This window comes from Asterias amurensis, chromosome 6 (assembly GCF_032118995.1).
Source record: "Asterias amurensis chromosome 6, ASM3211899v1".
In the NCBI taxonomy this organism is placed as follows: Eukaryota; Metazoa; Echinodermata; class Asteroidea; order Forcipulatida; family Asteriidae; genus Asterias; species Asterias amurensis.
The window spans coordinates 22,815,395-22,843,306 of NC_092653.1; the positions used below are offsets into that span (position 1 = coordinate 22,815,395).

The 27,912-nt window shown below is 35.8% G+C and overlaps 1 protein-coding gene across 13 annotated transcripts; it reads right to left on the bottom strand.

Moving 5' to 3' along the window:
• Window positions 1-632: 632 nt before the first annotated feature.
• LOC139939076 (copper-transporting ATPase 2-like) lies at window positions 633-27,831 on the bottom strand. 13 transcript variants are annotated; one of them, XM_071934800.1, is made up of 26 exons: window positions 27,757-27,790; window positions 27,043-27,083; window positions 26,693-26,799; window positions 26,015-26,064; window positions 24,865-24,907; window positions 23,735-23,877; window positions 19,804-19,993; window positions 18,757-18,858; window positions 16,369-16,437; window positions 15,545-15,733; window positions 14,966-15,132; window positions 13,532-13,693; window positions 12,269-12,508; window positions 11,247-11,480; window positions 10,491-10,740; window positions 9,793-9,917; window positions 9,169-9,306; window positions 8,314-8,499; window positions 7,488-7,670; window positions 6,768-6,945; window positions 5,994-6,152; window positions 5,390-5,532; window positions 4,541-4,744; window positions 3,908-4,025; window positions 3,309-3,411; window positions 633-2,743 (listed from the first exon to the last, which is right to left on the bottom strand). In XM_071934800.1, exons 5-26 carry the CDS (start codon window positions 24,887-24,889, stop codon window positions 2,677-2,679), a joined length of 3,375 nt encoding a protein of 1,124 aa, XP_071790901.1. In that variant the 5' UTR covers window positions 24,890-24,907; window positions 26,015-26,064; window positions 26,693-26,799; window positions 27,043-27,083; window positions 27,757-27,790; the 3' UTR covers window positions 633-2,676. The 13 variants fall into 13 exon arrangements, with proteins under 13 accessions (XP_071790901.1, XP_071790903.1, XP_071790902.1 ...); XM_071934802.1 differs by lacking the exon at window positions 26,015-26,064; XM_071934801.1 differs by lacking the exons at window positions 26,015-26,064; window positions 26,693-26,799 and having other exon boundaries at window positions 27,757-27,813.
• Between the last annotated feature and the right edge of the window lie 81 nt (window positions 27,832-27,912).

Consider the following 27,912-nt stretch of genomic DNA (forward strand, 5'->3'; position numbering starts at 1 on the left):
TAGTTCTGCTGATACCTGCGCCTAAAATAATAAATTCTCTGAGTGAGATGCTTCTCGCGGCACCCGCTAGCAATTCTAATGGTGGGGTTAAATGTTCTGATAGTGTTGGGTCCGTTATAACAATGCTGTTTAGGTCTGGACTTTATAATGAACCTGTGTCACATTTTTGTTGTCTTTGCAGTTAGCCTGAATATCTGACGTCACGCCTAAAGGCTCATAGACAGGGTCGGACCCCACGTCTACTTCGCAGTATCAAGCTATGTAAGTTTTCCCAAAAGTGAGAGAGACAGTTTTTATTGCGCTTAAACACTTCCTGTAAAGTTGTATTTTCATTGGCTTTCTGATTGTCATTGGCCTCTACTTTTTCGTAATAATAATAATAATAATAAAGGAAACTTGCAATGGACCTAATTAGGCACAGTGCCTATTGTACTGTAATCCTGCCAAAAGTTAATTGGTACATGTATTTTTTTTAAGTATGTTTTTTTTCCCACCTGTAATCATTACGCAGCCGGTCACAATGGCATTAATATCATTTTATGAAGGCGCCGATCGCAGTACACAAAACACAAAGCCGTCATAGTAATAACTCTGACAACACAGACAGAATAAATAGACAAGCTTTGAATATCTTTATGAATGCAAATTTTTAATAGTATGCGATAAGCAGTTGTGCTGTGCACTACACTGAAATGTAAACATCACCAATAATATTAAAATTTCAAAATTTGGCATAATTTCATGAGATTATATTTACAAAATAATTAGGCCTCCAATTATTATAAACATATTTTTTACACAAGTTTTGTTGTAAGCTCCTTCTTCTTCTAAGGAGACACTTCTCATATCCAAAACCGACTCAAATGAATCCATCCCCTTAGCAAAGTACATTTATAATAATAACAAGTTCTTATAAAGCGCATCTCACGATACCAGTCTCAATGCGCTTTAAATCGTGTCCCTTTTCTAATCTTTCTCAGCTCCCTGGTAAGTAAATTAGCGTGAAAACATAACAGCGCTGGTTTACTCCCACGTAATATCATACGGCTCACAAAGTACGGTGTTTCCCCCGTTTAGTACAACTTAATTAAATTAACAGTTTGCTATTTGATTTTGTAGCTTAAGGCAGTTAGACAAAGACATTAGCAACAGATTATGACGCTGGAAATTAGCACTTTGTGTTCCTTTTAAAATACAGGAAATTAGTCTGTTAGGATGAAATTGTTCATCAAAAAACATTACAGTAAATGCTGAAAAAAAAAAAAAAAAAAAACTAAAGAAAAAATCATTAGTAGAAGTAATAGAATTACAATAAAGAAATTTTTTAAGACAGGTGTCCTTATGTTTTGATAAAAAGCCGCACACAATACAGTTCAGTTGAATATACCATTCTTTCGATAAAGCAAATTCGGGCATTTCATATTGATAGAATTTCCTATCAATCAAATAAAATATTCATGATAAATAGTTATAGGGCTATAACTATAACTTTATTTAACCCCGGAACTTAATTCCAATTTGTACCAAGAAAATATTTACAAGAAATCTAAAGTAAAAAATAAATGCAAGTAATTTAGCAAATTTCTACAGTGCTTTGCAAATTGAATAAACAGTAGAAACTTGAAAAAAATAATCGATGCTTTTAGGCAAAAGTTAACCAAATAATACATATAATTAAGTGTGGTTCACAAAAGCCTTGAAATGTAAATGGAAGAGTAAAGATGATTGAACGATTAACTTGTAATACTTTTGTATTAGAGGTTACACACACAATTAACCTTTTGTTTTTAAACCCAAATTTCCAACACCACCCATAACCACAGACCTCTGATTTACAAACTTAGTATAGTTTGTATTGTTCACATGCTAAGCTAGTATTAGCAAAACAAGGTACACAACAAATTGAGAGGTCAAAATTATTAAACACAAAGTTTAAGTTGTGTTTGACCAATGTTTAGCTACATAAATAAATGACTACACATGTAGAATAAAAACTTATTTTTTTATAAACAAAAATGTACATAATGTAAATAAAACATGAAGAATGTTTTTGTTTGAGAATAAGAACAATTCAATTCCCCAATAGTTCTGCCTAAAACACATAAAGGTTCATTCATTGTGTGTACACATTCAACCCCAAAAGAATTACGAAGTCGGACAAGTTTTCAAACCAGATTAATTCACTGCAAAGTTCATTTTGGTCCGTTTTCACGTCTTAATGATAAAATAAAAAGTATTGAAAATCATATTGTGATCATGTAGTATGAAATAAGAGTTGGAGTATATTTGTATATGAATGAACAAGTAAACCCTAGGAATAGTCATAAAAAGGAAATCATAAAAAGGAAATATTTTAAACTGATTGTAATATTTATACCAGTGCTCCACCACATACATTTTGTTCGCCTGAAATACTGCGAGTTTGAAGACTACCTCAAAGAACCTGTTGCTTATTAACTCTTGTAAACCAAATAATTATTAAAGCAACACGTGGACAATTTGCTAAGAAAATAATTAAATTTTCCTGGGTACACTTAAACATGAATTTGCGTGTTGTGAAGTAAATGTAAATGTGTAGCTATTTAAAAATAAAATAACAACAATAAGCAGATGCATGATTTTGTTGAAAGGGTATGTCTCGGAGACAGGGAGTCAGGTTTTCAGAAGTCTTTCAGCTCACACTGTTTCATGTGGATCTGGTGTGTCATGAATCCCTAAAAGTTCATACTGTGGCTTCTTGTAACTGCAAGAAAAGAAAAGAATAAAGACAGGAATATAAAGGGAAGATCAACAAGCAAAAAAGTCAACCCATTTTAAAATGGTTACAGAACAATCACCCATTTTATTGTTCCATTATTTTGAGTGGTTTCCAGAGCAATGTACATTCTCTTGTGCTATTTGTTTCTTTCTAAGGGTTTTGATACCTTTTGTAGATCAAGTTTTTTGCCATGATATGAATTCCTAACCACTGTGAATGAAGACGTTTGTAATAGTTTACGTGAAGCAGTTTCAGGTTCATTTCATGGCTGTCATGTTTTTAAGGTAAAAAATTAAAATCACAGAGATGTTTATAGGAGAGTTGTGTAAATCTGTTGAACATGTTAACAAAATTTGTCTCATTGTAATGAAAATTATTTTTGTGAAATCGTTTTACTCATTTCTCACAAACTACAGCATTGAGCAAGTAATATTTTAAGGGAAACCTTCTTCCATCAATATCTTTAAACAGTGTAAGTTTATTGTAAATCTGTGGACATTTGTGTAAAGGCATCATTTTTGGTTCTTGCTACTTTGGTAAAGAAACTTACAATTTGAGAAGAAGTGATGAAAGTACTACGGAGACTGAAGAGCATGCCATGGCAGCAGATGCCATCCAGGGTGTCAGGAGGACTTGAAAAGGGGCTAAGGCACCTGAGAAGAAGAAACAAAATAAAATATAGCTTGTTTGAAATTGGCTATCAATAGGACCATCGTTTTCAAGAAGAATTGTTGTAGCAAGTGCAGTAATGAAGACATGGAGATAAGCAACAGTTGTTTCAGACTAGGCTTTGATCGTGTATCTCACTTGGCGAGGGTCTGTTAGCAGACAGTGTATCCATTATCCATCATGGCTTTCAGTTGAACCCACAAAAGTCTCTTTGAGTATCTTTTAAAAACACACTGCATTTTTTCTATTGTACTGATGCATCAAGTCAATCATTTTCTCTTCAGACATCCGTACATAAGCAGCATGATCTTGTATTGAAGTTGTGTGTCTCAATTACTCTAGGTGTTACTTGCGGGGGCTTGTTGCATTTCAGAGAGAAGCTTCTTTCTAACTATTTGACTGGTTTTAGCCGAGGCTTCTGGACATTCTTTTCTTGCTCATTTTACTCATCATCAACTTTATAACGGAAAAAAGACTTACCTGCAGCAATGGGAATGCCAACCATGTTGTAGATGATTGCAAAGAAGAAATTGATGTAAATTCGGCGGACGGTGTGTTTTGACAAGTCAATGGCGGCTGCAACATCCAGAAGATTATTCTGCGATGGAAAGAGTCAAAAAGACGTTTTGGCTATGTTTGGTTGATGAATACAAATGGTGTTTCTGAATGTTCAACTTCAGATTATAATTAATCTGTAACAAAGGATTAAGCACAGATATAGTAATAATAATAATAATAATAATAGTAATAATGGGCATTTATAATGTCCCGGCATCTTAAGATGCTCATGGCACAGCAAAAAATTAGAAGAAAGGAATTTTTTACAGTCTTTTTTAGGTGAGTCCAGAGGGTATTTTAAACACAGTTTAGGGATGGAGAAAGTTTAAAATGACCCATGAAGTCGTTCCGTAATGCGGGGGCATAAGAACCCCAAGATGTTTTGGCCAAGGGTTTCCTGACTGGCTGTAGGAAAAATAGGGTTGGAGTAATTTTTGGAGATATATGTATGGTGGTAATAAAGTGCCTTTTGATTAGCGATAGACATACACAAAGATCTTGAAGTAAGCACAACTTTATCAGAAAATTGTTTGCATGAAAAATTAAACAACTAACCTTGATGAGAACTATGTCTCCTGCTTCCATGGCAACATCAGTACCTGTTCCTATGGCAATACCAACGTCCGCCTTGACCAAAGCCGGGGAGTCGTTGACCCCATCCCCAACCATCGCAACCTTGTGACCCTTTTGTTGTATCTCTTCGACCTTCTCTACCTTGTGCTTGGGTAGGACTTGAGCAAAGACTTTTGTGATGCCAACCTAGGATTGAACATCCAGAATAAAAATAAGGAGACCTTCAAATAATGCAATCCAACTTAATGCAAAACATACAGTCATCAGTTCTAATAAAAACACTTCAGCATTGCTGTCATAACTGTCATAGAGTCATAGATCATCTGCCGAAAAACAACATTTAATTTAACTGCCCATAGAAATTAAGGATACAATGATAGTAGGTTACTGGAGCAAGAAAATTTAGATTATTTTCAGAACATTTTAGTCGCTCATTTATAGTGGCCAAACAAAACTGTCAGAAAAGTTGAGCATACCTTGAATTGACCCAATTTATTTTGGGACTTTGGGTGAATCTATAGGACTGATTTACCTATTAATTGAAAATCAATATCAGTAACCAACTTCACCCACAGCAATTGCTGTGGTGCCCAGTGCACTTTTGCAGTGGTCCCCTTTGCAAAGTTCAAGTACAAATTTAGGATTTCTTCTTAGTTATTAGTGCCCGTCCTTATCAGGGGAATAGCGCTGCGCCCCTATCAAGAACAAAACTCAAGGCCTGCAATTATTATCAAAATCTAACTTGATTGACGTCTCCAGAGATATTCAAAGTATTTGTTTTTATCTTTTGCTAATCTTTGTTATATGGCTTTGACTTAACTCTACACGTACCTGTTTAGCAATGGCATTGGCAGTTTTCTTATTGTCCCCTGTTAAGAGTACGACATCTAGTCCCATGTCCTTCAGGACAATCACAGCCAGCTTGGCTTCTTCTTTGACTGCATCTGCTATGGTTACCATACCAGCCACCACTCCTGTAAAACAGAACATAAAGAATTAAAAACAAAAATAAAATAAAATAACTGCTCAAACTCGGTGAGTTTATAAACTACAAACTTAAGTGTCTCGCTCGAAGTAAAACACTGTAATTGGCATGGCCATATTTTGATGGTTTTTGCCAAATTACCACCAGAATGTTATTGTTGATAGCCTGTGGCAGGCCTGTATGCTTCGCTTTTGGAAGGGCAAGGGCATCAAGGCATTTTCTCCTCGTTTAAAGGGCACCCTATGAGGAAATAGTAACGTTCAACTGGAGCATTTTAAGGGCACCAAGGCATGGAGGCAATTCACCTTCGTTGCCTCCAAGAAGTATCAGGCCTGGTCTGTGGGATTGTTCAAGATGGCTGCTAGAGAACTCTGGTTCCCTAAACAAATTTCATTTGCAAGAAATAAAATTGCAATTGAAAAGTATTGGCTATAAAAACAATGTACATACCATTGATGGCGACCAGAACAGCAGTTTGTCCAAGCCCTTCATATTGTGCCATAGAGTGATCCATTTCATCGGTTACAGTCAGGTTGTTTTCACGCATCCACTCCCGATTACCAATCAGGACTTTGTACACACCTGAGTCTTCCTCCTGCACTATTTCATCTGTATAATAACATATTGGAATAATATAAAATTTCATCTTTTGAAGAGCAAGGACTTTTAGAAAGAGTAAATTTTAAGTCTATGGGACTATTTTACCATTGCCATGGCCTTGCGAAGGCCTCTGTGCCAATTTAGTTCTGCATTTTTCTTTTGATAGAAAGAAAAAGTAAAGTCTTCTGCAGATTGAATACCAATTTAAAAAAACTTGTACACATGTTTAATATTCATTTTTTCATTTTGGTTTTTACCTTGTATACATGTACTATCTCTAGGCAAAGTACACGATTTGTAAATAATAGGAACAAACTTACAACTTGTACTCTTAAAGCTGCAATAGATATAAACTTCAAAGTACCAAACCTCAAGAGAAGCTTTCTCTCAACAAAATTACTTTTGGACCCCCTAAAATCACTTTTTTGTCATTTTTTTAAGCCGGCACATAAAAGACATGTTAATTTAAAATCCCGCGCAAAACCAATTTTCTTTTTCTTTTTATAAAAGTTATCGTCAAATTCAATGTTAAATCACAAGTTGGTTTGATCAACTTGGTTATACTGAAACAAATTAAAGCGGTGCATATCTTCCTGGAAAAAAAAGTTTGTAAAAGATTCTTACCTGAAGAGGTAAGCTCCTTAGGTGGAGTGATGATCTGTGGGGAAGAACTACTTGCATTGTTCTGCTGGTTCATGTTTGCGTTGAGCATCAAGCCGATATGGCTGACAGTGCACTGTAGACCATACCCTGGCTCTGCAGTAAAGCCTGTACATTTACCCACACGATCTGACTGCAACATCTATATGCAGACACAAATACGAATGCAACATTTTTTAAACAACTCTCTTTATTATATAACTAATTTACCTGTTTTCTAACTTAAGTACAGCCACAACCATCAAATTTGTTCCCTTCGGTTTTTAGAGTTTGAAAACCAGTGATAACAACAGTTATCTCAATGTTATTTATATCCCTTAACAATTTCTGTGTAAATAATGTCAAAAAAATGCTCGAGTCTGTTTAATTCAACATCGTCAAAGAATTCCTTAAAACTTATCTGACGTTTATTTGGTGTCTTTGTAACAACAAGCATTGTAAAATAACCATGACCATCCCAAAACCTGCATGTTGTTCTGTTTGATTCAGTTGGACTGAGGACTACACCAGTAAAACTCAGTAGAAAAGCTAGTAGTATACTCTGCTTGTCTTCAGAAAAAGCTTGACCGCTAGTGGTGATGCTGCTTATAAGTGTTGCTTGAGAAATGCATATATAGGTTGGAAGTATCCAATTTGTTCTTGTGTATACAAGGCAAATGTTCTGAAAAGAAGACGGTTTATTACCTCTTTCGCATGTTTGGTCACTGCCACACCAAGAGGGTGCTCACTGCTTGCTTCAGCTGTCCCAGCAATTGCTAGGAACTCCTCCTCAGTGATCTCAGAGAGGGCGACAAACAGCATAGTGCGCATCACGCGAGGCACGCCATAGGTTATTGTCCCAGTCTTGTCAAAGATGACTGTCTTTAGCTGTTGATAAAGATGAAAAGGTTCAATTATTGCTCTGCCTGAAAAAAGTATTCTAACCAGAACAGTCCCAATTCAGGTTGTTTTTATCACTTAGCATTGGGCCAAGTATGCCAACACTTGGGTATTGAATAACCATGAAGTGTTTACTATGGGAAAGTTTTAAAGACAATAGAAGAAAGCACATTTTATGGGAAATTACAGGTTAAGTTAAAGTTCGGGTTCCTGTAGTTCTTTTGGATCATTTTTCAATTTGTTATTTTTCTCATCATATCTACCTGACTGAAAATAAATTTTATAAAGTACTTATAAGTACTTATTTCTTTCTTCCAAAACAGTGATAACAATGCCTGTCTCTGACACAATATGTTAGTTACAAATAAACTTTAAAATGCTCATGTAACAGAGAAAAGGACCAAGTAAATCTGATTCCTGACATACATAAAGAACTCTCTTTTCCCCAATAAACATTTAATTAACATCTACCTCTCAGCAAAAAAAATTACACCTTTAAAGTCAGACTGCCCCTATAACAAACAGCCTACATAGTTTGGATACAATTATCAAGATGGGGGAGAAAAGCTTTGAAAATACAAGAAATAAGACCCCAAATACATGAAAAAAAGACCCAAAATGCCAATCTTACCCTCCGGGCAAGTTCAAGGGGCTCTCCTCCTTTGATCAGAATCCCACAGCGGGCTCCTATTCCAGTTCCAACCATAACGGCAGTAGGGGTGGCAAGGCCTAGTGCACAGGGGCAAGCAATCGCTAACACTGATATTGCCACTTGGAACGAAAACTCAATGGTTATTTCAGTAGTTCTGTTTACACCCTAAAAAGAAAGATACAACATAATAGTTTTGGATTTAATAAAAAAATATATGGGCAGTTATAAGCAAATAAGTTGTTTTTTCGCCTCAATTTGACAATGTGCATAATTGAGAACAACAAATTTGCTATAGTCATAACCACAAACATTGTGATTGGCCAGACAAGCCAGACTGGGATTTGAAACCCATGGCTGGCCAGAAAATTTAACAAAAATGCCAGCAAGTGATCTTGCTGAAGTTTGCTAAATCAATAAGGAATTTTAGTTCACATAAGAGTTAACAGATTTTAATTGACAAAAAAAACACAATCATTTTGAACACCCTTCTTCTCACAAAGATTTGCAAATTGCCCTGTGATGTCATCACTCATGTTGTGCCATTTGTGGGAGCCCATTTTTGTATGGCTAAATTTTTGCAATAAAAAAGCAACATCCCAAAAAAATTATTATATGGATAATACAAGAAAGTGTAAAAAACTTCAACATTACAAATAAATTACAATTCTGATTTTTCCCTCAAGTATATTTTTAAGGGAACAACTGTGAAAAATAAAACATTGACGCCAGAATTAATATGCTACAGTGCTAACACAAAACAAAAAGTCAAACCAAACTTTAAAATACTTCTGTTACTGTTGACATGACTTTCACAATTTAAAGAGCTTTACGTACCTCAGGAGTGTACGTCGGAATTAAATCAGGATGTGTCATACCAATAGCAATCCAGACAGTCAATGTGACGGTGGATAGGATAAGGATACCAGGAACAAACACTCCTGCTATCTTGTCTGCTATTTGCTGAATGGGTGCCTGGATTACAAAGAAACACAATTTCAAAATAGCAAACCTGATGATGTGGCTATAAACTTCTTTTTCAAAGACGAATCAAAACATGGCAAAAGCAGCTCATTTGTTCCAGCAGCTTTCAGATGGTATAATGAGCAGTTGGCTCTTATTCCTATTTACCAAATTGTCTTAATTGCTGTTTAATGTAACAACTTTACTTATTGTGTGTGTAATCAGAACAACTTTTAAAATCATTTATTAATATGCAATTTTAAAGTTGTGTTCTGATCATTAGTGACCAGATAAATTGTGTGGTAGTGAAAGGTTTCAGCAGTTGTTTGTGTCCTCAGAGAATAATTAAAGGTTATGTGCCTTACGACTGGCACCCCTGAACAAAGATATTGACATAAAAGGGAGGCCGCCAACGTAGAGTTGGATAGGTCATTGGATAGATCATCTTAATTTGAAGGTCATTGGTTAAACAAAATAGAATTACGTAGTATCAGTTACCTTGGATGTTTGTGCATCTTCTACCAACTTAACGATTTGAGCAAGGGTCGTGTCTGCTCCAACGTGCGTTGCTTCCATCAAGACGGTGCCTGTTTGATTGATAGATCCACCAATCACAATGCTTCCTGAAAAAGAAAGAGTCAAGTAAACCCTTCACTATCTCAAAATTCTTTTCTTTTGTGCTATAGATTTTAAGCATTGCATGGTTGAGGTATCAATGTATTGGTTTGCGGTAACACCATGTATACTACTTGCTGGTAGATTATGTTCTTTTTGGAACTTGTCTTGCTATAAATATATTCTACTACCATGGAGTAGATTTTCAGAATTCAGGAGACTTCTACTGTGGATTAGACTTTCTGGAATTTGGGAGACTCAGTTCTGAAAAGAATTGTCCTGCTTATATTAACAACCTGGGCAGAGGGTAGGAAATCAGTGGGGACTATCTTTTTTTAGCTTTGTGGATCCAGGGGTCTTCTCGTTTCTTAACTTCACTTGTCTTTCCTTAGCACAACGTCAAGGTTGAATCTCGTGCTCAGGGAGGAGCTTCTAGTTATTAACTTCACTGCAGCGGAGTGAGTTCTTATTTGGCCTTACGCCTCGACTAGCTCTAGTCATTGTCAGGTTGCAGTGTTGTCTAAACACGGTATTGTAACAATTGTTAAAAGCAAATATTTCTGGTACATATCTCCACATACCTGGCTTCTTGTGAACTGGCATAGACTCTCCTGTGATCAAAGATTCATCTGCGGATGTTAAACCATCAATCACTTTTCCATCCACCGGAATCTTGCCGCCTGGTACAACTTTTAGAATGTCTCCCCTTGTAACAAGCTCTACACTGATATTCTCCTCACTGATGACTTCCATCTCATTACCAACAGTGACAAGGGCTGCTTCGGCTGGCTGTAGAGACATCAGCTCAGAAAGGGCATCGGATGTTTTCAACTGAAACCGGCAAAATTTCCATAATTCTTTTAATCTGCATGTCATGATCATCAACAATTTTTTAAATTGTACTTGTGTCTTTCCTTACACCATCAAGGTTGAATTCCCTAAGTGTTTGAAGGCTCACTGTCTCCCAAGTCCTTCATAGTCCATCATATTTATCTGAACTCAGCAGGCCTTTCTCCATTCGAGCTTGTCTTTTTTGTTCAGCAAGTCAACACTTTCTGACTGAACCAAGATCTTATTGCTCCTGGAAGACAGATCTTTCCGTACTGCTGATCCCTCGTCTTTGCAACAGCCTTCCTCACATTATTCGCTCTATTTTAACCCTCAACTCCTTCAAACCTTTCCTCTAAACCCACCTCATAGTAATTGCGTACAACGGCATGTAAATTGCTCTTTATTGTCGAGCCTTGAGCGCCCACTTGTTAGTTGGATATGTTACACTATACAAGTGTTCTTGTTATTTTTCAAACCACTTCCTCAAATTTCCCATTAAGGCTTACCCTTGCCATGCTCTCCAGCCAACGACCAAGATTAATGAACATCAACAGCATTGGTGGCGTTTCAAAGAAAGTGACAGGACTGTAGTCCGACTTCTTGATAATGGCGACCAGGACAACCACAACAGAGTACAAGTATGCTATCAGGGTTGCCATGACGATTAGGACATCCATATTGGCAGTCTTATGACGCAGTGCTCTGTAGGCTTGGACGTAGAAGTAGCGTCCTCCGACAAACTGTCAATGGGAAATTCATAATGTGATTGGATTCAATTCATTTAAAACATCTTTGAGTGGCATGGAGCATTGAGCAAATGTGCTCATGTGCAACTTTATTGGGGAACAATAAGGGCTCACAAGTTTCAGGAGGCTATATTTCCGACTGAATGTATCATCGATGGAAACGTAACTGCCAAAAAAACACAAAATGTTGTGCTCTCGTCAAAAAAAAAGAGAAAATACAATTGATGTATATTTTGTCAGGGGTTTTGTGAACATTTAATTTGGCTTATTTTGAGTGTGGCAATAGAGCAGGCAGAACAAACAATGGTGATTTGTGGTGTCTTTAAAAGTTATTTTCTTGACTTTGTGACGGCATTTCTGCAGGAAATGTTTTTCTAAAGGATTGTGCTGGTGTAAACTTCATAATTGATGAGCTTTCAGGTTGAAAGTAACCAATTATGTTTTCCCATGAGTGAATATTCCTTTCTTTGTCTTTCAACTCGAAAATTTGTAAAATCGGCCGAAATTTTTCCCCCAAACCTTGTGGGACGTAACCAAAATATTAGCCCGTACTGTGTAAGTTTTCGAATTTTTTGAGAATTCAACCAGTAGTTTTATATTTAAAAACCTGAGCACATGATGCAAAATTCACCCCAAAAGCTTGAGTTTAAGGTATGAACAAAAGAAAGTATTCTTAGCATGAAAACAATACCTTAACACAATTATCTTAGACCCAATTAATTTCAACACAAGACCTTTAGTGATGGACTTGGAATGTTGCAATGATTTCTTCATAAATTTACCTGTACAACTGTGGAGAAGCAGAACAAGATCAAGTTCTCCAAAGATAATCCTGGCAGCAATATCAGATCCTCTTTCTGGTCTTTGTTGACCATGAAGTAAATCATGGTCGCCATGACTGGGATTCCGAATATAAGGGAGACCAAGAAGGAGTTACGCCATTTCCTGACCGTTTTCTGCTGCTGGAGGGCAGTAGAGCCATGCGTCTGGCCCAAGGCCAACTTACATTCAAACCCAGCATCCTATAAATTAACATGAAGAAAATATTCAGGGTTATCACCAATGTATACAATGGTTTTTTGGAACTGTTCGATTGTTTTTGTCCTGCATAAATGTAGACATATACGTTAAAACTGGCAGGAGAAAATTTCATTTAAAAAGTTGGGCTAATGAGAAAATCTGGAGAAACAAAATAAATTTAAAATCTGTTTTTATAAACACCTTTCTTTGAAGTGAAAAGTTTCTCAAAATGCTTTATACTAAAATTCTCTCCAAAACATTTTAATGCCATTAACTTTAAGGGTTTTTAACACAACTACAATAAGTATTGTTGTCTAGTTACTGAATCACATTTTCTTGATGTGTGCAATTCATAATCATGGGCGTTTGTTGAGTTCCCTTTACAGGAAGGATCATCTAAACATGACCTTTGCTCAAATCATTAAGAACAACTTGAGTGTTTCCGGATCAGGCTTATAAAAACATCTTTGCCACCTTTACAGCACTTCCAAAGTTTTCCATTGTTTGAAAGTGCCCTATACTGGCCTATCTGGAATTCAAACTTACAGTTTTGTTATTGACTATTATGACGCACTTTCGGTTTCAGTAGCTCTGCTTGATATGCAAACACAGCATAGTGGTTTCTAGCAAAGCTGTATAAACTTTGACTTCATTTATGCGCTTTACTTGGAAAGCTTTGTTTAGATTTTATTTATGGAAAACTGTGCATTATTTTGAACAAAGTTGTTATCACTCTACATTTTTGTGGTCGTGTTGGCTTATAAGTGATAACTTTCCTCACATTCCACCTGACCTCTAGAACCCGGTTTGAATCACACCGGGGCACAATGTGGATTGATGTTCAGTCCCTGCCTGACTGCATGGGTTTCCCCTGGAATAATTCTCTGGGGTTTTCTTCTGACATCTAAAACTGAAACTTCCTTCCTTGTCTGCTCTCCATTTGGGTTCTTGGCTCGTACACAGTGATTAAGTTCACTTTTCTGAGAGGCTTTGGCTTCACAACCAGGATAAATGAAAACACATACCTCAATGGCTGAAATGATTGCTCTTGGTCCAATTTCATCAGACATGTATTTGAAGATACCGGTAGCTGTAGAGAATGCCACAGATGCCTGTGTCACTCCATCTAAACCTTTCACAACTGTCTCTATGTTGGTCACACAGGAGGTGCAGAGCATACCAGTAATCTGTAGGACAAATTGAGTTAGCTTTTAAGGGGTCACAGAGCACATCATTGGGAGGGGGGGGGGGGGGTACACAAACATGCATTTGTCCCTTTTCTTATTAGTGCCCCCAGGTCTGGTGTACATATGTCTCTACTAGGTCTATTTACTACGTCTATATACGTTTGTGGATTTACCCTAATTAAAATAAATTGCTCAATACCAGGAAATAGAAAGTTGTTCTGAAAGTTTCAGTTTCAGGTTTGGGACAACAAACAAAACATTTTGCAGTAGCGGGCCTGACATTTGTATGTGAGTCATGTACAACATTTTAAAGGTACACATATTTGTATATTGATGCCATTACAATACTGGCCCGTGATCGATGGGTAAAAGATGAAAAGGGTTAATAGGAATTGATCACAAAAGAAAGTTAAAAATGGAACAGCTGCAAAGACAGCTTACTTAAAGTTGCATTGAAGATAGTTTTTCAAAGCTTTCTGTATCTCGTGTAATATTTTCTTGCAAAATTTTACACAAACTGACCCATATAAACATTTGTAGTATTTTTGTATTTGGTTGCTTCCATGTAATACATAAAGTTTGTAAATAATTATTTTGCACCAACTGTTATATACATTTAGTTTTTTGAAAAAGGAACTTGAAGGGTGCATAATAAGGTTCATGAGGAACACAACTTATTTCCTTGTGTTAGAACTTCTTTACCACATGCCAGACGGATAATGACAGTTTTTTTTGTACCTATATATTGACAGATAAGAGCACTCTGAATCTGGTAAACATTTTGCAAACATGACAAAATAGTTAAAACAAATGGCTTCTTCTGAAATATTAGACAATAATGAAAATAGCTGTGGTTAGTCTGATAGATAAATCAAGAAAGACGGGTCAGTGGCAGCACTAAAAGACTTTAATAATTGCAAAATAAAAACCACCCAAAACGCATGAGCTTCACCTGATGAAGTGGTTGCTTGCTACGAAAGCTCTTGCAGTTCTGTGTTTATAGTTTTTGTCTGTTTGTTTATGATCTTCCCGTCAAATAAAACTCGGCAAACTCCTGGAAGGAGATATAAATGCTTAGCTGGCAACAGCCAATCTCTCCCAAACAAATATTATTTAACATATTTTATATCTATGATTAGAAATTGCACATATACAGAAATTGTAGTTCAGTAACTTGACGAGTTGGTCTTTCAATGCTAACCACTTTCTTGTTTTATCTGAAATAATCTAAGTTTATAAATGAAAAGTTATATATAAGGACTTTTGGCTCACTATTAGAGTAACAGTCTCAACTCCACCCTTAGCAATCCCCTCAAGGATCTCTGCATCAAATCCAATGTCTTCAATCATCTCTCGTATGGCCTCTGGGGTCACAACATCAGGGTCATAGGTCACCTCTGCCTTCTGCGCCATGAGTGCAACAAGAGCCGAGCTGATTCCTGTAGATGAGATGAGAAGACATCCATGTTTTAATATAATTTATTGTGTGTGCGCGTGTGTGTGGGAGGGGGTGTTTAAATAAGTTAGGATACTTTACAGTCATCAAGAATAGTAACTGACCAGCAAGCACTCAATTTAACCTCCGGTCCGGTCCACTAGGCTTGTCATCTGTACATGTTCATAAGACTATTCAAACATCCCAACCCAACTAGATAATGATGACGTTATTTTAGTCGGATGTTTCACCGGATACTTGAAATAAAAATAATCACTCTTTATGTCTTTATTTAGTGGGCCTGTTGGGGTGTCCCTTTTGCACCACAATGTTTTTTACTGTTTGTGCAGAAAAGGTGAACTAAACTAAACTAAACTAAGATTAATAAGCCAATTGGTGTATCAATATAATCATACCATTTTGTTTCATGAGTGATTTCTCGATGGCCGATACACACGATGCACATGTCATCCCTGACACATTGAAGGTGCATTTTGCCTGGCTGCTCCTGTTGCTCAAGGCGTCATACTTTGCCTTCCCTGATGTCTTAAGGACACAATGCTCCTCATCAGTGTCGCTAAGGCTGGTGTACTTCACCATTCCTGCTGCAATTAAAAAAAAATAAAACATACATTATTTAAATAATTCTACAAACAATTAAACAAACAGCATTCATAAAGCACATAGTGTCTGACCAAAATGACACCCAAGGGTGCCGGTTCGCAAAATCAAAGTTAAGGTGGTGAGTTTTTAGCTGTTGTTTGAAGATAGAGAGAATGTTCTGATGTCCATCTCACAGAAATAATCTCATAACAAAAAGAAATTAGATTTTGGATGTTAATTTTTTTTTCTAAACGAAACACAAAACAAAATTATTTACTTTATCAATATTTTTCAGGAGAGACATCAGGCTCTCAAAATTATTATCGCAACACTAGTCAACTTAAAAAAATTTTTTTTTAAAGGTGGATTACTAATGACATGAATGAAGAATAATGTGTAAGTGCCAATATGCAAATGAATGCTTGAGTGGTTGTTTAATCAGATGCAATTATGTAAATGACTTAAAGCTCACAAAGTAAATCACGAGCAAAGGAGGAATAAACATAATTTGACAAGTTGCTTAACAAATTTTTGACACAGGTAATTATCAGTTCAGAACAAATAAAGGGTCACAATTTGTTATTTCTATAAAGAGGGAAAAAACCTTAGGGAAAATTTTCCCCCAAACTCTAAACACCTTCAGTTTCCCGTTTGTTATCCTTTGAGCTGATGTTGTCAGATGAACCTTTCTTGCTCTGCACAATTTCTGTCAAAAAAAACCCCCAAAAACATTATTTTCATGATAAATAATACTCATAAATTCCTTTTTTAAAAGTTGCTTGTTCAGCTTGATACTGATTTCAACTGCCAACTATAGTGTATCAACTGAAGTTAACAAGAAATGTCTTCAAAAGTTATTATGATAATTAAGAGATTGACAATCAACAGAAAACCGTGAATTAGTAATCTGGTTTTACATACATGTGGGTAGAACTAAATTAACCTCAGCCTAGATGTAAGAGATAAAAGTTTCAACAAATAAAGTTTTCTTGAAATTATTTGTTTAATGCACATTAAATTTTCTTCGTGTTTTTCAGACCCGTATTATTTCTACAAATGAAATACTTCTGTGAATAACTTTTGACTGTTGTATAAAAACAAACAACAATGACTATTGACTGTTTTCTATTAAATTCATACAAAAGGTAGTATTAACAAGAAACCAATGGTAAATGAAAACCAACATCACCAAAATAACTTTTTACCAAAACAACAATATCAACAAAAAGGCAACAGGAGAGTTCTAATACTATAAGCAACTTATCAACAACAATATTACAGTTACTCTGAGCGCAAACAACAATAAAAAACAAACATCGCAACTAATAACTGTGCAAGACCAGACATACTTTTGTGGGTTTTATTTTAACCTCGGATCAAAATTAAATGTACAGTGCTTTAAGAAGGAAACAAAAGCATGCACACTTATTTAACACATTGTTCAAATATGAACAAGACTTGCTCAGTCTAGACTAATGTAAACCACCACCCAAAAACTGAACTTTAAAAAAATTGTTTAAACTAAGTTACCAGCCAAGCACAGCATCCTAAAATGTATTTTAAATTAGCAATTCAGTACAATACTTACAAATTGTAGAGAATACTGAAAAATGTTGTTTTACAAAAACGAGCACCAAGTGTGAAACATGACCGCTTCAAGACTTCTCAACATGCAAAATGAAACTAAACAGTCCAGGAAGTTGCAACAAAAGGAAACATGGAAACTTCCTCTTTATAATATCAAATCATTTACTTTTAAGAATGAGGAAACAAAGCTACAACAACTACAACAAGTGTGAGTTATGATCTGCTGCCACACTTCCGTCCCGCCACCCCCCCCCTTTTGTAGGAGGAATCGCTCATATAAAGACATTTGGAGTTGTGCTTGTCTTAAGTGAGGATTCTTAAAACATACATAAATTGCGTCTCCACGTATAGGAGGTGTTCTTACAAACAAACAAACGATTCTTTGAGCCATTTTTTCTTAAGTTAGTTTTAGTGTTTTCCATTTGTTAATTTTTGTATACAACCGACCTGTCAGTAGTGTAATTTTGTAAGTAGTGTATCTTTGTAAATATAGCCTTTTTAAATTATCCAGGGATCTGTGATCCAGAATGCTCTATATAAATGCTGTTTTATTATTATTATTATTATTATTATTATTGTTATTATTTCTTTTATTATTATTGGTAGCTGAATAGTTCCAATGTTTCAAGCCTCTTGCTAATCCATTTTCAGGTATGAACTCTGAAAATCCTAATTGATTTTATTACTAGATTCAAAGTTCACACAGGTCGGGCAGTTGGTCTATTTACCAAGTTGTAAATGAGCATTTCAGAATCGTTGCATGTGTTTACAATGAACAAACTGCTATTAGATCTTTTAACACAATACAACAGTTGTATTGTTTTTCTGAATTCTTATTGGTTGTGTACATAGTGTCACCCATCTCAATGACAATGTAAATACATGTATGTGCTTATTCTAATAAAAACCCCAATCTAATGGATGTGCAAGCGGAAATATAATTCACAAAATTTCTGACTGTTAAGTGTGGATTTTTCTGCTAAGTAAATACTAAAACACTACATTTATTGTTCAGTAGCGATATGGTGCATACTTTTTGGCTTACTTCGATTGCGACAATAAAAATTAACAAGGGTGATTTTGACCACCTTTTCCTGTACTTGGATGTAACAGATTTAGTGGTACTACAGGTTAAGCCTTTTTCAACAAAACTGCTAATTACTAAAAATAAAGAAATGCTCTAAACCAAAAATGTATAAAGCCGTTAAAAAAAAACCTGCTTTGCAAACCTTATTTGCTTACAAGCAAATGACAAGTGGTGCATCAGTCACGGCAAACACTTTATGTCATCTGGCGAAAAGTTTATCTGTTTAGCAAAAGTTTGCTTAGCAAGTTTTAAATTGTTTGACCCTGCACCAAAATCAACAAACTAAAAAAACAGTGGCAAACAAAACACCCAAAAAAAGGCAGCAGAGTGCGAAAACTTTTTTTTTTTTACCATCGATGTTTGATAAAAGAGATTGCAGTTCATTTGCTTCAGCTGCAATCCTTGTTTGACGTAAATTCTCCCCATCTTGTGGACTCGGTGGTCGTTCTTTCACTTTCAGTGTCAGCATGAATGCAAAATGGCAAATTATACGCATGTAAATATACAATTGTTTAATTTAAAAAAAAATTAATAATAGGCTTAAGCTATAGAAAAGACAAGGGTTTGTACAGTTTTAATTTTATTCTTTTGGGGAGAGTTTATAGTTACACAGCCTGTCAAAGGCTGTTTCAAATTGATTTATAAAAGTCAAAAGAATGTTAGAATTTCAAATAAATTTCAGCATCAAGTTTTGCCTCAGCACAAACTGGGCTTTTGGCTGTACTCACTTGAGGAAAAAACATAGTTTTAAAAACTGGGTCCATTGTTTTGGGATTCAATGACAGACTCTTATGAATATTCAACCTCGAAAAGGACATTCAGCTTGAAAATTTGTTTCTTATCCTTACACCAAGGTGTGTATAAGCACTGTATTCTGTAAACAAAATCCACTGGCAAATCACTTGAGTGGGATTCAAACCCACAACCTTAGAATTTGCTAGGGCAGATGTCAACTAGACAATCAAGCCAAAGCCCATTGGCTACACAGCCGGTAAAGCAACGATTTAGTAGATGCTTATTTTTGCATTAAAAGAACAAATTCTTTTTTCTACCTTAATTACAGCGATGTGTAGTTATTCTTTCCCCAAAGTTGTGTTAGCAAAATCCACAGACAAATCACTCAGTTGGGATTCAAACCCTTTACCTTTGCATTTTTAGAGCGAAATACTAACATCTATTGGGACATTCAACTTTCAATTTGTTTACACTTTTGTTAAAAAGGTACCACAAGGTACACAGAGTGAGGGAACAAGAGATTGTAAAATGTAGAATCTGAAATCCATTAACATTATTTTTGAACTAAGCCAGAGGAGCAGCTTAACATGCTGTAGACTCTAGCAACTCATCTTTAGCGACAGTTGCAAAAAAGTTAGGCTTAAGACAAGAGGTTAATCTCACCTTGGAGCTCTGCTTCATACCCCACATCATCAATGGCATCTCGGAGTTGTAGAGGAGTTATCTCCTCAGGGTAGAACTCCACGGAAGCCATCTCCTTCTCAAGCGACACTGAGACGCTGTCGATACCTTCAATCTTCCCTAAGGCTTCCTCGATAGAGTGAGCACAGTTGCCACATAACATTCCATGGACCTAAATGGTATGGGTACAAATACAAAATATATATTGTTAACTTATCATTCCTTCTTTTGCACCGAACATTCAGTTGTCCAAAGTGGCTTTCATTCTGGGTAACAGCAGACTTGTCCTGTGGCTTTGGCAATGTGGTCAGCAACCTAAATTTAAAAGTACTTTCTAAACCTAAATAAAATACCATCACTCAAAGGTAAACAAAAAAGAAATAATAAACAAACTCTGGAATAACTATATATAAGCAGTTAACAGATAAGATTAAAAAACTATACACATGTGGGTGTAATTGGTGGGTTTACAAATCCAGGACAGAAAAAGAAAAAGAGGAAATTGTCTAGCACAACAAAGACTTTGAAAAAGTAAGTTTTTTACAATTTTCAGTACCACAGCCAAGAAGTCACAGGATCGACAAAGAAAGTCAAGGAAATAAACAAGAAAACCAGAAAGCAATTCCTTAATCACATACATCAAAAGCTGATGCAAAAATTACAAAAAATATTCATCAAAAAACATCCATTTAGTATATACGCAGGGTGTGTTTAAATTTGTGGTGGTTGTACAAAAGGCCCGGTAAGCCACTGGTTGGTGTTGGTTGTACAGGCCTGATACTTAACACCGAGGCAATGAAGGCGATTGCCTCCATGCCCCCTGGCCACTTGCCTTAGTGCCCTACAAATGCTCCAGTAGAATGTTATAATTCTCCTCGCAGGATGATCTTTATCTAGGAGAAAATGTCTTGGTGCCTTGCCCTCTCAAAAACAAAGGAATAGCCTGACAAAACATATGGACACTCTGTGAACAGCAATGGAAACTCTCAGGGATGCAGAATGCGTGGAGGATCGAGACACAAGTTTCCAAATCCACAGCCACTTACATTTTGCAACACAACTCAATAATTTAATCCATCAATTTTATTTGAGGGCGGAGTCTTCATTCCCTTGGGAATTACTGCTATGTGCAGTATTTGTTGGGGGTATTAGGTTTAAATTTTTATATGTAAAGACAATACAGGGTTACAGCTATGCTTTGGTTTTCAGTAAATGAACAAGTGCAGAGATGCCAAGTCCAGAGGCCAGCTTTGTGTGAGATTTATGAAGGCCATATTATATTTCAGGTATTGTTCTGTAGTTCACCCTACACAAGTAAAGAATCAAGCCAAACTAGGCTTAATTAAAACATAATAGGTTGAAATGTAATACCCGTTCTCCCAGATGGAGGGAAGCATTTATGTTGAATACAACCCTATTGAGTTGATCCCAATCAGATTTTTAAAACAAAATTTTGGCCATACCATAAATTCTTTTGATGCTAATTTAAAAACATACTGTTTGTACCCCCATAGATTTATTATCAAACACAAACAATCAAGTACAATGAAGTAGATTGATACTATTAAAAGAAAAAGCACAACTACTTGTTTCAAGTTTCTTTAAATGACCTTACCTAAATTTGTCTTCAGAGGTCCAAAAACACAATCCTAAACCTACACTATACCACCTTGATAAATACATTGTAGGCCATTGATAGCATTTACTGTGTGCCTTTTTATTAGGTCAACACGAGGTTCCTGAGAGGCGAGACGGTATGAATGGTTCAATCTGATTGTTTGTCATGGAAGTTGACATACCCCTAGGATTTTTGTACGGTTCAGTGACTCCACTGATTAACATGTGCAAGGTGTATGCAACCTGAAAAAAAGGTTTACCCCGAAGAAAACAAAAATACATGCCTAAAATCTTTTGTATAGTATACATATTCCGCAGTTTAACAACTTGTACTTCGGACTCAATCAGCATGGCAACAAACATTCATAAATGATTTATAGTGCACATTTATTAGTTGTGCTTCAAGTAAACTTCAACCCCATCAGAAGAGTCGACACCTGTAGATCATGATCACTATGAAAGGTTGCATTTAGAAAAAACCAAGGTATGCGTTGTTAGGGGGCCTCTATCTCTTGTAAACTGCACGTAATTTGTTCTCAACTATAATTCTTTTTCCTTGAATATTTGTTGAACCTGTATGCATAGTTTTGATTGTTTGGACTTGTTAGTGAATTATCTTTATAGGTCTCCATGTAAATTGTGTGTATTTGCAAAATACCAAATTGCAGGACTTTGATTGTGAATGCTTAGTTATCACATACTCTGACCACTGGATCTGTTTCATGTCAGGGCTTGGATGTATAATCTGTGAAATAAACACAAATTTAGTAATTAGGGAATAACAGTGCGAGGATAGCGCCAGCCACCAACCCGGTCATTACCACGCAGTGAAGACCGGGTCCGAACACTGTAACCCATACGAATTAAACGGCTAAAATTGTCCAAATTTTGTGACTTTTCTCTCGGCGGTACTTCCAGACACGTTCAGGGGCCATATTTGAGCTTTTGATGGTTCCCATCTCTTTCGTGCGTTAATCACATTACTGATGTTTGAGACCAGTGACTCTTTTAAATAATGGTCTGTTCAGCGCCTTCACTGGGTCAAAGGAGGCAAATAATTGGACGATAGCTGTTCTTTGTGCATTAAAACACACGCATGAGCTCAGCGTCCATGTAGCATGTCGCTGTAATGGACAAATGAGTTTATACACGCGCACCTGTTACACGCGCGCACTCAAAATTGATACATTTTCAGCGCGCGTACGCACAAGTGCGTGAAGTTGCAATGAAACTAACATGGATATAAATAAGCATGCGATACAGAGCAACGCGCAGGCTTTAACAATGTATGCTGATTTAGGGGCCACTTATTCGCTATTTTCCAAAGCCGGTTAATACTCCCCCACGTGACCGGGTTTTGACCAATCAGAGACTTGAAACCGTCCAAGGTATTTATTAATGTCTGTTGTTTTTCTGATTTGTGAAAAAGTTTTTCATGAGGGGAAGAAGACCCAACATCAAGGGGGAAACCAAAAACTGACAGTAATTAAAATGCTGACCACTTTACAGCACTTGACAGTGATGAGATGACAAATTATAACAAAATGAATCAGCTAATTTAAAGAGAACTTTTAGTGTGCAAGTAAGTTTTGTCTTTGCAGTAATTTTTGATAAAGAGACAAACGCTATCTCTCATACATGCACTGACGTGCAATTTGTGTAACAAACCATGACCACTGTTGCATGTCACAAGGGATAAGCTGTGTGCCCATGCAGGTTTAGAGGTACACACTCCATCTCTTTTATATGGCCTGAGCAGCAAGTGCCAGACACTGACACGCCATAGCAAGACAAAATACATGGCTTAAAAACTAAGTGATGTTTAATTTAAAGCTTTGCATGGTGTACGAGGATTAAAAGAAAAACTATATAAAATTATTTTAAGAGAAGTGTTGTTCTGAGAAGAATCAGTGTGGTCGCGAAATCAAACAGTATACTTTGCTTGCCTTCTGGAGGATAGATTAGATTATCAGCTAACTGATTTTGATACAATATACTTCATGTATATCCTCCTATATAGTATTGTACATCTTGCTCTATCTGATAGTCAATTGAAGTATACCTTTCATACACTGTATCTCTTGATATTGTCATTTTCTGCAAGATGTTGGCCATGAATTCCTAAATAAAACAAGATCTGTAGAAATGTAGTCACTTCTGTTTATCTGTCACTTCACACGATGACACCTGTTCACTTCCTATTTCTATATTCATCAAAAGAGGATCCTCTTTAATGGTGAAATGAAGAGCGCCCTCTAGTGGTTACAACTTACACCAAAACCAGATCAATACAAACCATTATTTTGATGAGCTCTGGCGGGCTTGTAGCATGCACAATTCCTTGCATTGTTTCTTTGTCATCTTGTGAATGGGAGACTTTGCCCAGTTCAATTGCTACAGGGTCCTCCTTTGATATAGTTTCAGCAGCTTGTTGGCATTCTTCACAAAATAAAGACAAACATACAATGAGAGAATTGGATAAAACAAAATGTGATTAAAAAAGAAAGACAGTTCTGAGATGGCTTTAATCTTTTTTGAGCTAAGTTTCCGAAACTAGTATCTTTGTCTCACAGCTAGGCCCTAAGTAATTAATGTACAGGCTTTGAACTTCATCTTTGAGAGGGCATGGGCCATTTTCATTTTGAAAAGCTCTTCCATTGGAAAATCTTAAACTCTATGTGAAGCTTTTGAAGGAGCACCAACCCAAGACAGGGGGGGGGGGCATGGCCTCTGTGAAATTCAAGGCCTGAAAGTAGGATAATACATTTAGTGTACCAACAAAACATGAAAAATTCACATGATTCGACTCCTTATCATGCTGACAAACACAATTACAATTTGGGTTTCCTTTCTTGAGTGAACTGAAACTCTAAAAACTCAAATTTTAGGTCAGCAACCTTAAACCTAGGAATTAAATTGGTATTTGCTACCAAATTAACCAGAGAGTCTGTTGGGTAATAAGTAAAAACAAATCCCTACATATTGGTTGTATATGGCTTCTGACTGGCTTGACCCTGAACACTAATTGGGGAACCGTCAACAGGGCTAGATAGCTCAGTTAGTAGAGCACTGGCACCCTAATCTCGAGGTCGTTGGTTGAAGTCCAGTTCTAGTCAATTTTATTATGTTCAACCATAGAGAAAAGGACCAAAATCTTTTAAAATTTACCCAGTCAGTTTCCCTTGTGGTTTATTTTTTGATGTTATTCTGCAACTTTATACTTTGAAAGGAGTAAAGTAAATTCTAATTCAGTTTTTGAGTTAACAAAGAAAACAATCTAGAAAAGGGATTTTTACCCTTATTTTGATCAACATGCCTCTAGATTTTGAATCTGTTTGATTGCCATTCAGAAGCAATACAAACCCTACACCTCTGCGATAACCAGGGATCATGTTTTGTACAGTTTGAAATTGCTTGGGCACTTACCTGATTTTCTATTTGCAGTCTCCATGTTTATCTTTTAATTAATCTGAAATAAAATAGAATTTAAAATCAACATTATGATAACTCATCTTAGAATTCCTAGGTAAATTATGATTTTCTTTAGGTATGTGATTCACAATCATAGAAAAGGTGTTTTGGGGGGAGTTGACAATTCTTCTTTAAAAGGATTTTGTTTTTCTTCACAGCAATCTGTTTTTGTGCCAAAACAAACAAGCCTTGGAAGACAGTTGAGTTTACTTTTTTTTAAGAGTATTTGATGGTATTGATTTACCCTGTTTACCAAACTGTATACCCGCCAGTCAGTCCTTTTTGTTCTTGTAGCCTGTCACTTAAGTCAATTTTTACAACATTTGAACTTCATTTTAGTTCAATAAATTTTAACCTTTGTTCCCTTTCTTCCTTGTGCTGCTGCAAGCATGACAGCCAAATACTTTGCTCTTATCAAACTGTTTAGTTATAGCTTTTAAATTAATGAAATCACTTTGTTTAGTAGGTTAGCTTTGTTAATTTTCAATTAATAAGAGGATGATTATGCAAAATTAGTAAAATAATTCTTTTAAAAAAATTCGTACCAAACGCCCTCTGCAAGTCCTAAAGAAGCCCTTGCAAGACAAACTAATGTTAACAAATTATTTCAAACAAGACACAACTAAAAATCTTATTTCGATCTTTACTCTTCAAAAATAAAACTTCTCAAAACTTAGAACACCCTTGAAGTACTCAAAATACCCAATGAACCACATAAAGTCACTGACAAATATACCTTTGAACAAATGTTCGAGGTTTTAAATAAAGTAATTTCTGTTCGAGCAGTATATAGGCATATAGCCCACTACCAATATGGTACTCAAAGCGCTTGAACAAACAGGATCACTTTAAAACAGTACAGGTGTTTGATTTTTTTCAAATTATGAGACCAATGTAGCACCTTAGACTATTATGGGTTTACAATGTACAGTTTACTGAGCTACATTCAAAAATGTGTGTGGTCTAGTAAAGGTTTTCTTAAAGTTCAAGTTGTGTCTTTGTGGTAAAAGTAACTTCTGAGCAGCCGATTAACTCACCAAACATTTTCTCTATAAATAAAATTCTATTAACTTAGTCATAATTGTATGATATTAGTAATACTTACATGCATCACTCTGCATGCATGCAGATGAATGGTGAATGCAGCACCAACACCTCACAATGATAAAAAGTAGCACTCCTAAAATGCACTACAAAACACCTCAAACAAAATAGCATGCAACAACAAGAACGACTTGTACCTACTTTTAACTACCGATAAATAAAGCAGAATTTTGTTAAGGCAATTTGTGAGCAAAGTAGCTTGATGTGAGATTCTGAAGTTGTAAATGATGATATGAACAGAATAACAGTGCAAAACAGTAAAATTAAGTATAGTTTTAGGTGCAGTATTATACTAAATGAGCAAAACAAGTTTTGATGACATGAAATGATTGCATAGATTTATGATTGATCAAAATGTTGAATCAATATGCTTGATATGTAAAGGTTAAGTTTTAAATACTCAGGGCTCAAGTTTGACCCTGGATTGCAGGTTGAGGCGATTGATTTTAACATGGGCCAGTAAACTGAGGACCAAACAAATCTGACTGTCTTGTGTTGCTCAGTTGTGTTTAATTCATACCTCAGCACCTTGCAATAATCTTGTAGTGAATTGAAAATGAAATGATGTTCAAATGTTGACTTTGTTTGAGTGTGAATCTGGTTAAACCTTGCATTTCTTTGTTGGGCATCAAAGTATACTCTCCAACTAAGCAAGTTCAAATGAAAACAGTTTACATACGTATAACTTTGTGGAAAGTTCTCTCTCCTTTTGATTCTGGTTGTAAAATAAATTCTGGTCCAGTTAAAACTTTCAGCTCCAAGCCAAGCGGTCCGATTCTACTTTCCCTGATAATTAAAAGGTGTTCATTCACAAATCTTTGACTTGACTCCTATAAAATCTTTGGTCTAAAACTTATGTTTTTCTTCATAAAAATTTAAAAGATAAAAACAATATGTAGAAAGTTTGTTCAAATGACTTTGTTTGATGTGAATATGGTTGACCTATGACATATTGACTAGAAGTTAGAACATGAATGAGAATATAAATTTGAAAAAAACATGTTTGTGTAAGTTATTATTTAAACTTACATTTATTCCGAAACATCTTTTTTTGTTGGCGTTTTGTTTTCCTGAAATAAGATATCTTTTCACTTATTAATTATTCTTGAATATAAAAGTAAATGTAAAGTTGCAAGTTAGTAAGCATTAGCACATTGCATGCAGTTTTAGCTCAAGCAGCAGAAGCAAAAGAAAAGAATACGTGGGCAGAGATGGGTTTACTTAGCTACGGTTAGTCCAGAGAGGAAAGTAAAGCAAAATATCAAACGAGTAATTAAAGACAAAGACTATTGGCCTCGATTTTTTTTTTCATGGTTTTATCTTGTTTTTATGAAACGTTTTTGTTCAAAATAACTAGACTACGGTTTGGGAAGAAGAAAGAAAATGCCAAATGTTGTTGATCGTATCTGGATATATCTCGATCTGGATATAACATTCTCAACGCTCTATAAAGTATAATTCGACTTTAGAGCCAAACGAGAAGAGAGAAGACATTGAAAACATTTCAGTATGGTTATATGATGCGATAATTTTTCGTACGTCGTCATACAAAAAATGCAAACGTCACTCTTTCTAGATCCTCCCTTTCTTCGTCGTGCGTAGCGTACGAAGACGCCACACAAAAAGAAGAATTTGTTTGTAGATTTCACTGTAAAATTAGGCTTTAAACAACCAAATGTTTCGTCCACTCTAAGGACAAGATATCTTAATTTATTTTAAGCTTAAGATTGTCTCATAACTTACCTTAAAACTCGTTGGAAAAATAGATAAATTACACGTCGCGTCCTCTTTGTTTATCCACGTAAAACAACAATGGCGCTAGAAACGCAATTCACGTGTTAAGTCAGCTGACTGTACCATGTGACTACATTCCTGATGTATCAGGTGGTTAGCGTGGGA

What these genes read in the sequence shown, in the direction of transcription:
- LOC139939076 (XM_071934798.1), bottom strand. Translation starts at nt 24,889, where the DNA reads ATGGAGACTGCAAATAGAAAATCAG. An exon ending in GCCAGTTCACAAGAAGCCAG is followed by an intron (nt 9,918 to 10,490) that starts GTATGTGGAGAT and finishes TTTCTTTTTCAG; the next exon opens with GAAGCATTGTGATTGGTGGA. An exon ending in TCATCACTTCTTCTCAAATT is followed by an intron (nt 2,744 to 3,308) that starts GTAAGTTTCTTT and finishes CTTTTCTTGCAG; the next exon opens with TTACAAGAAGCCACAGTATG.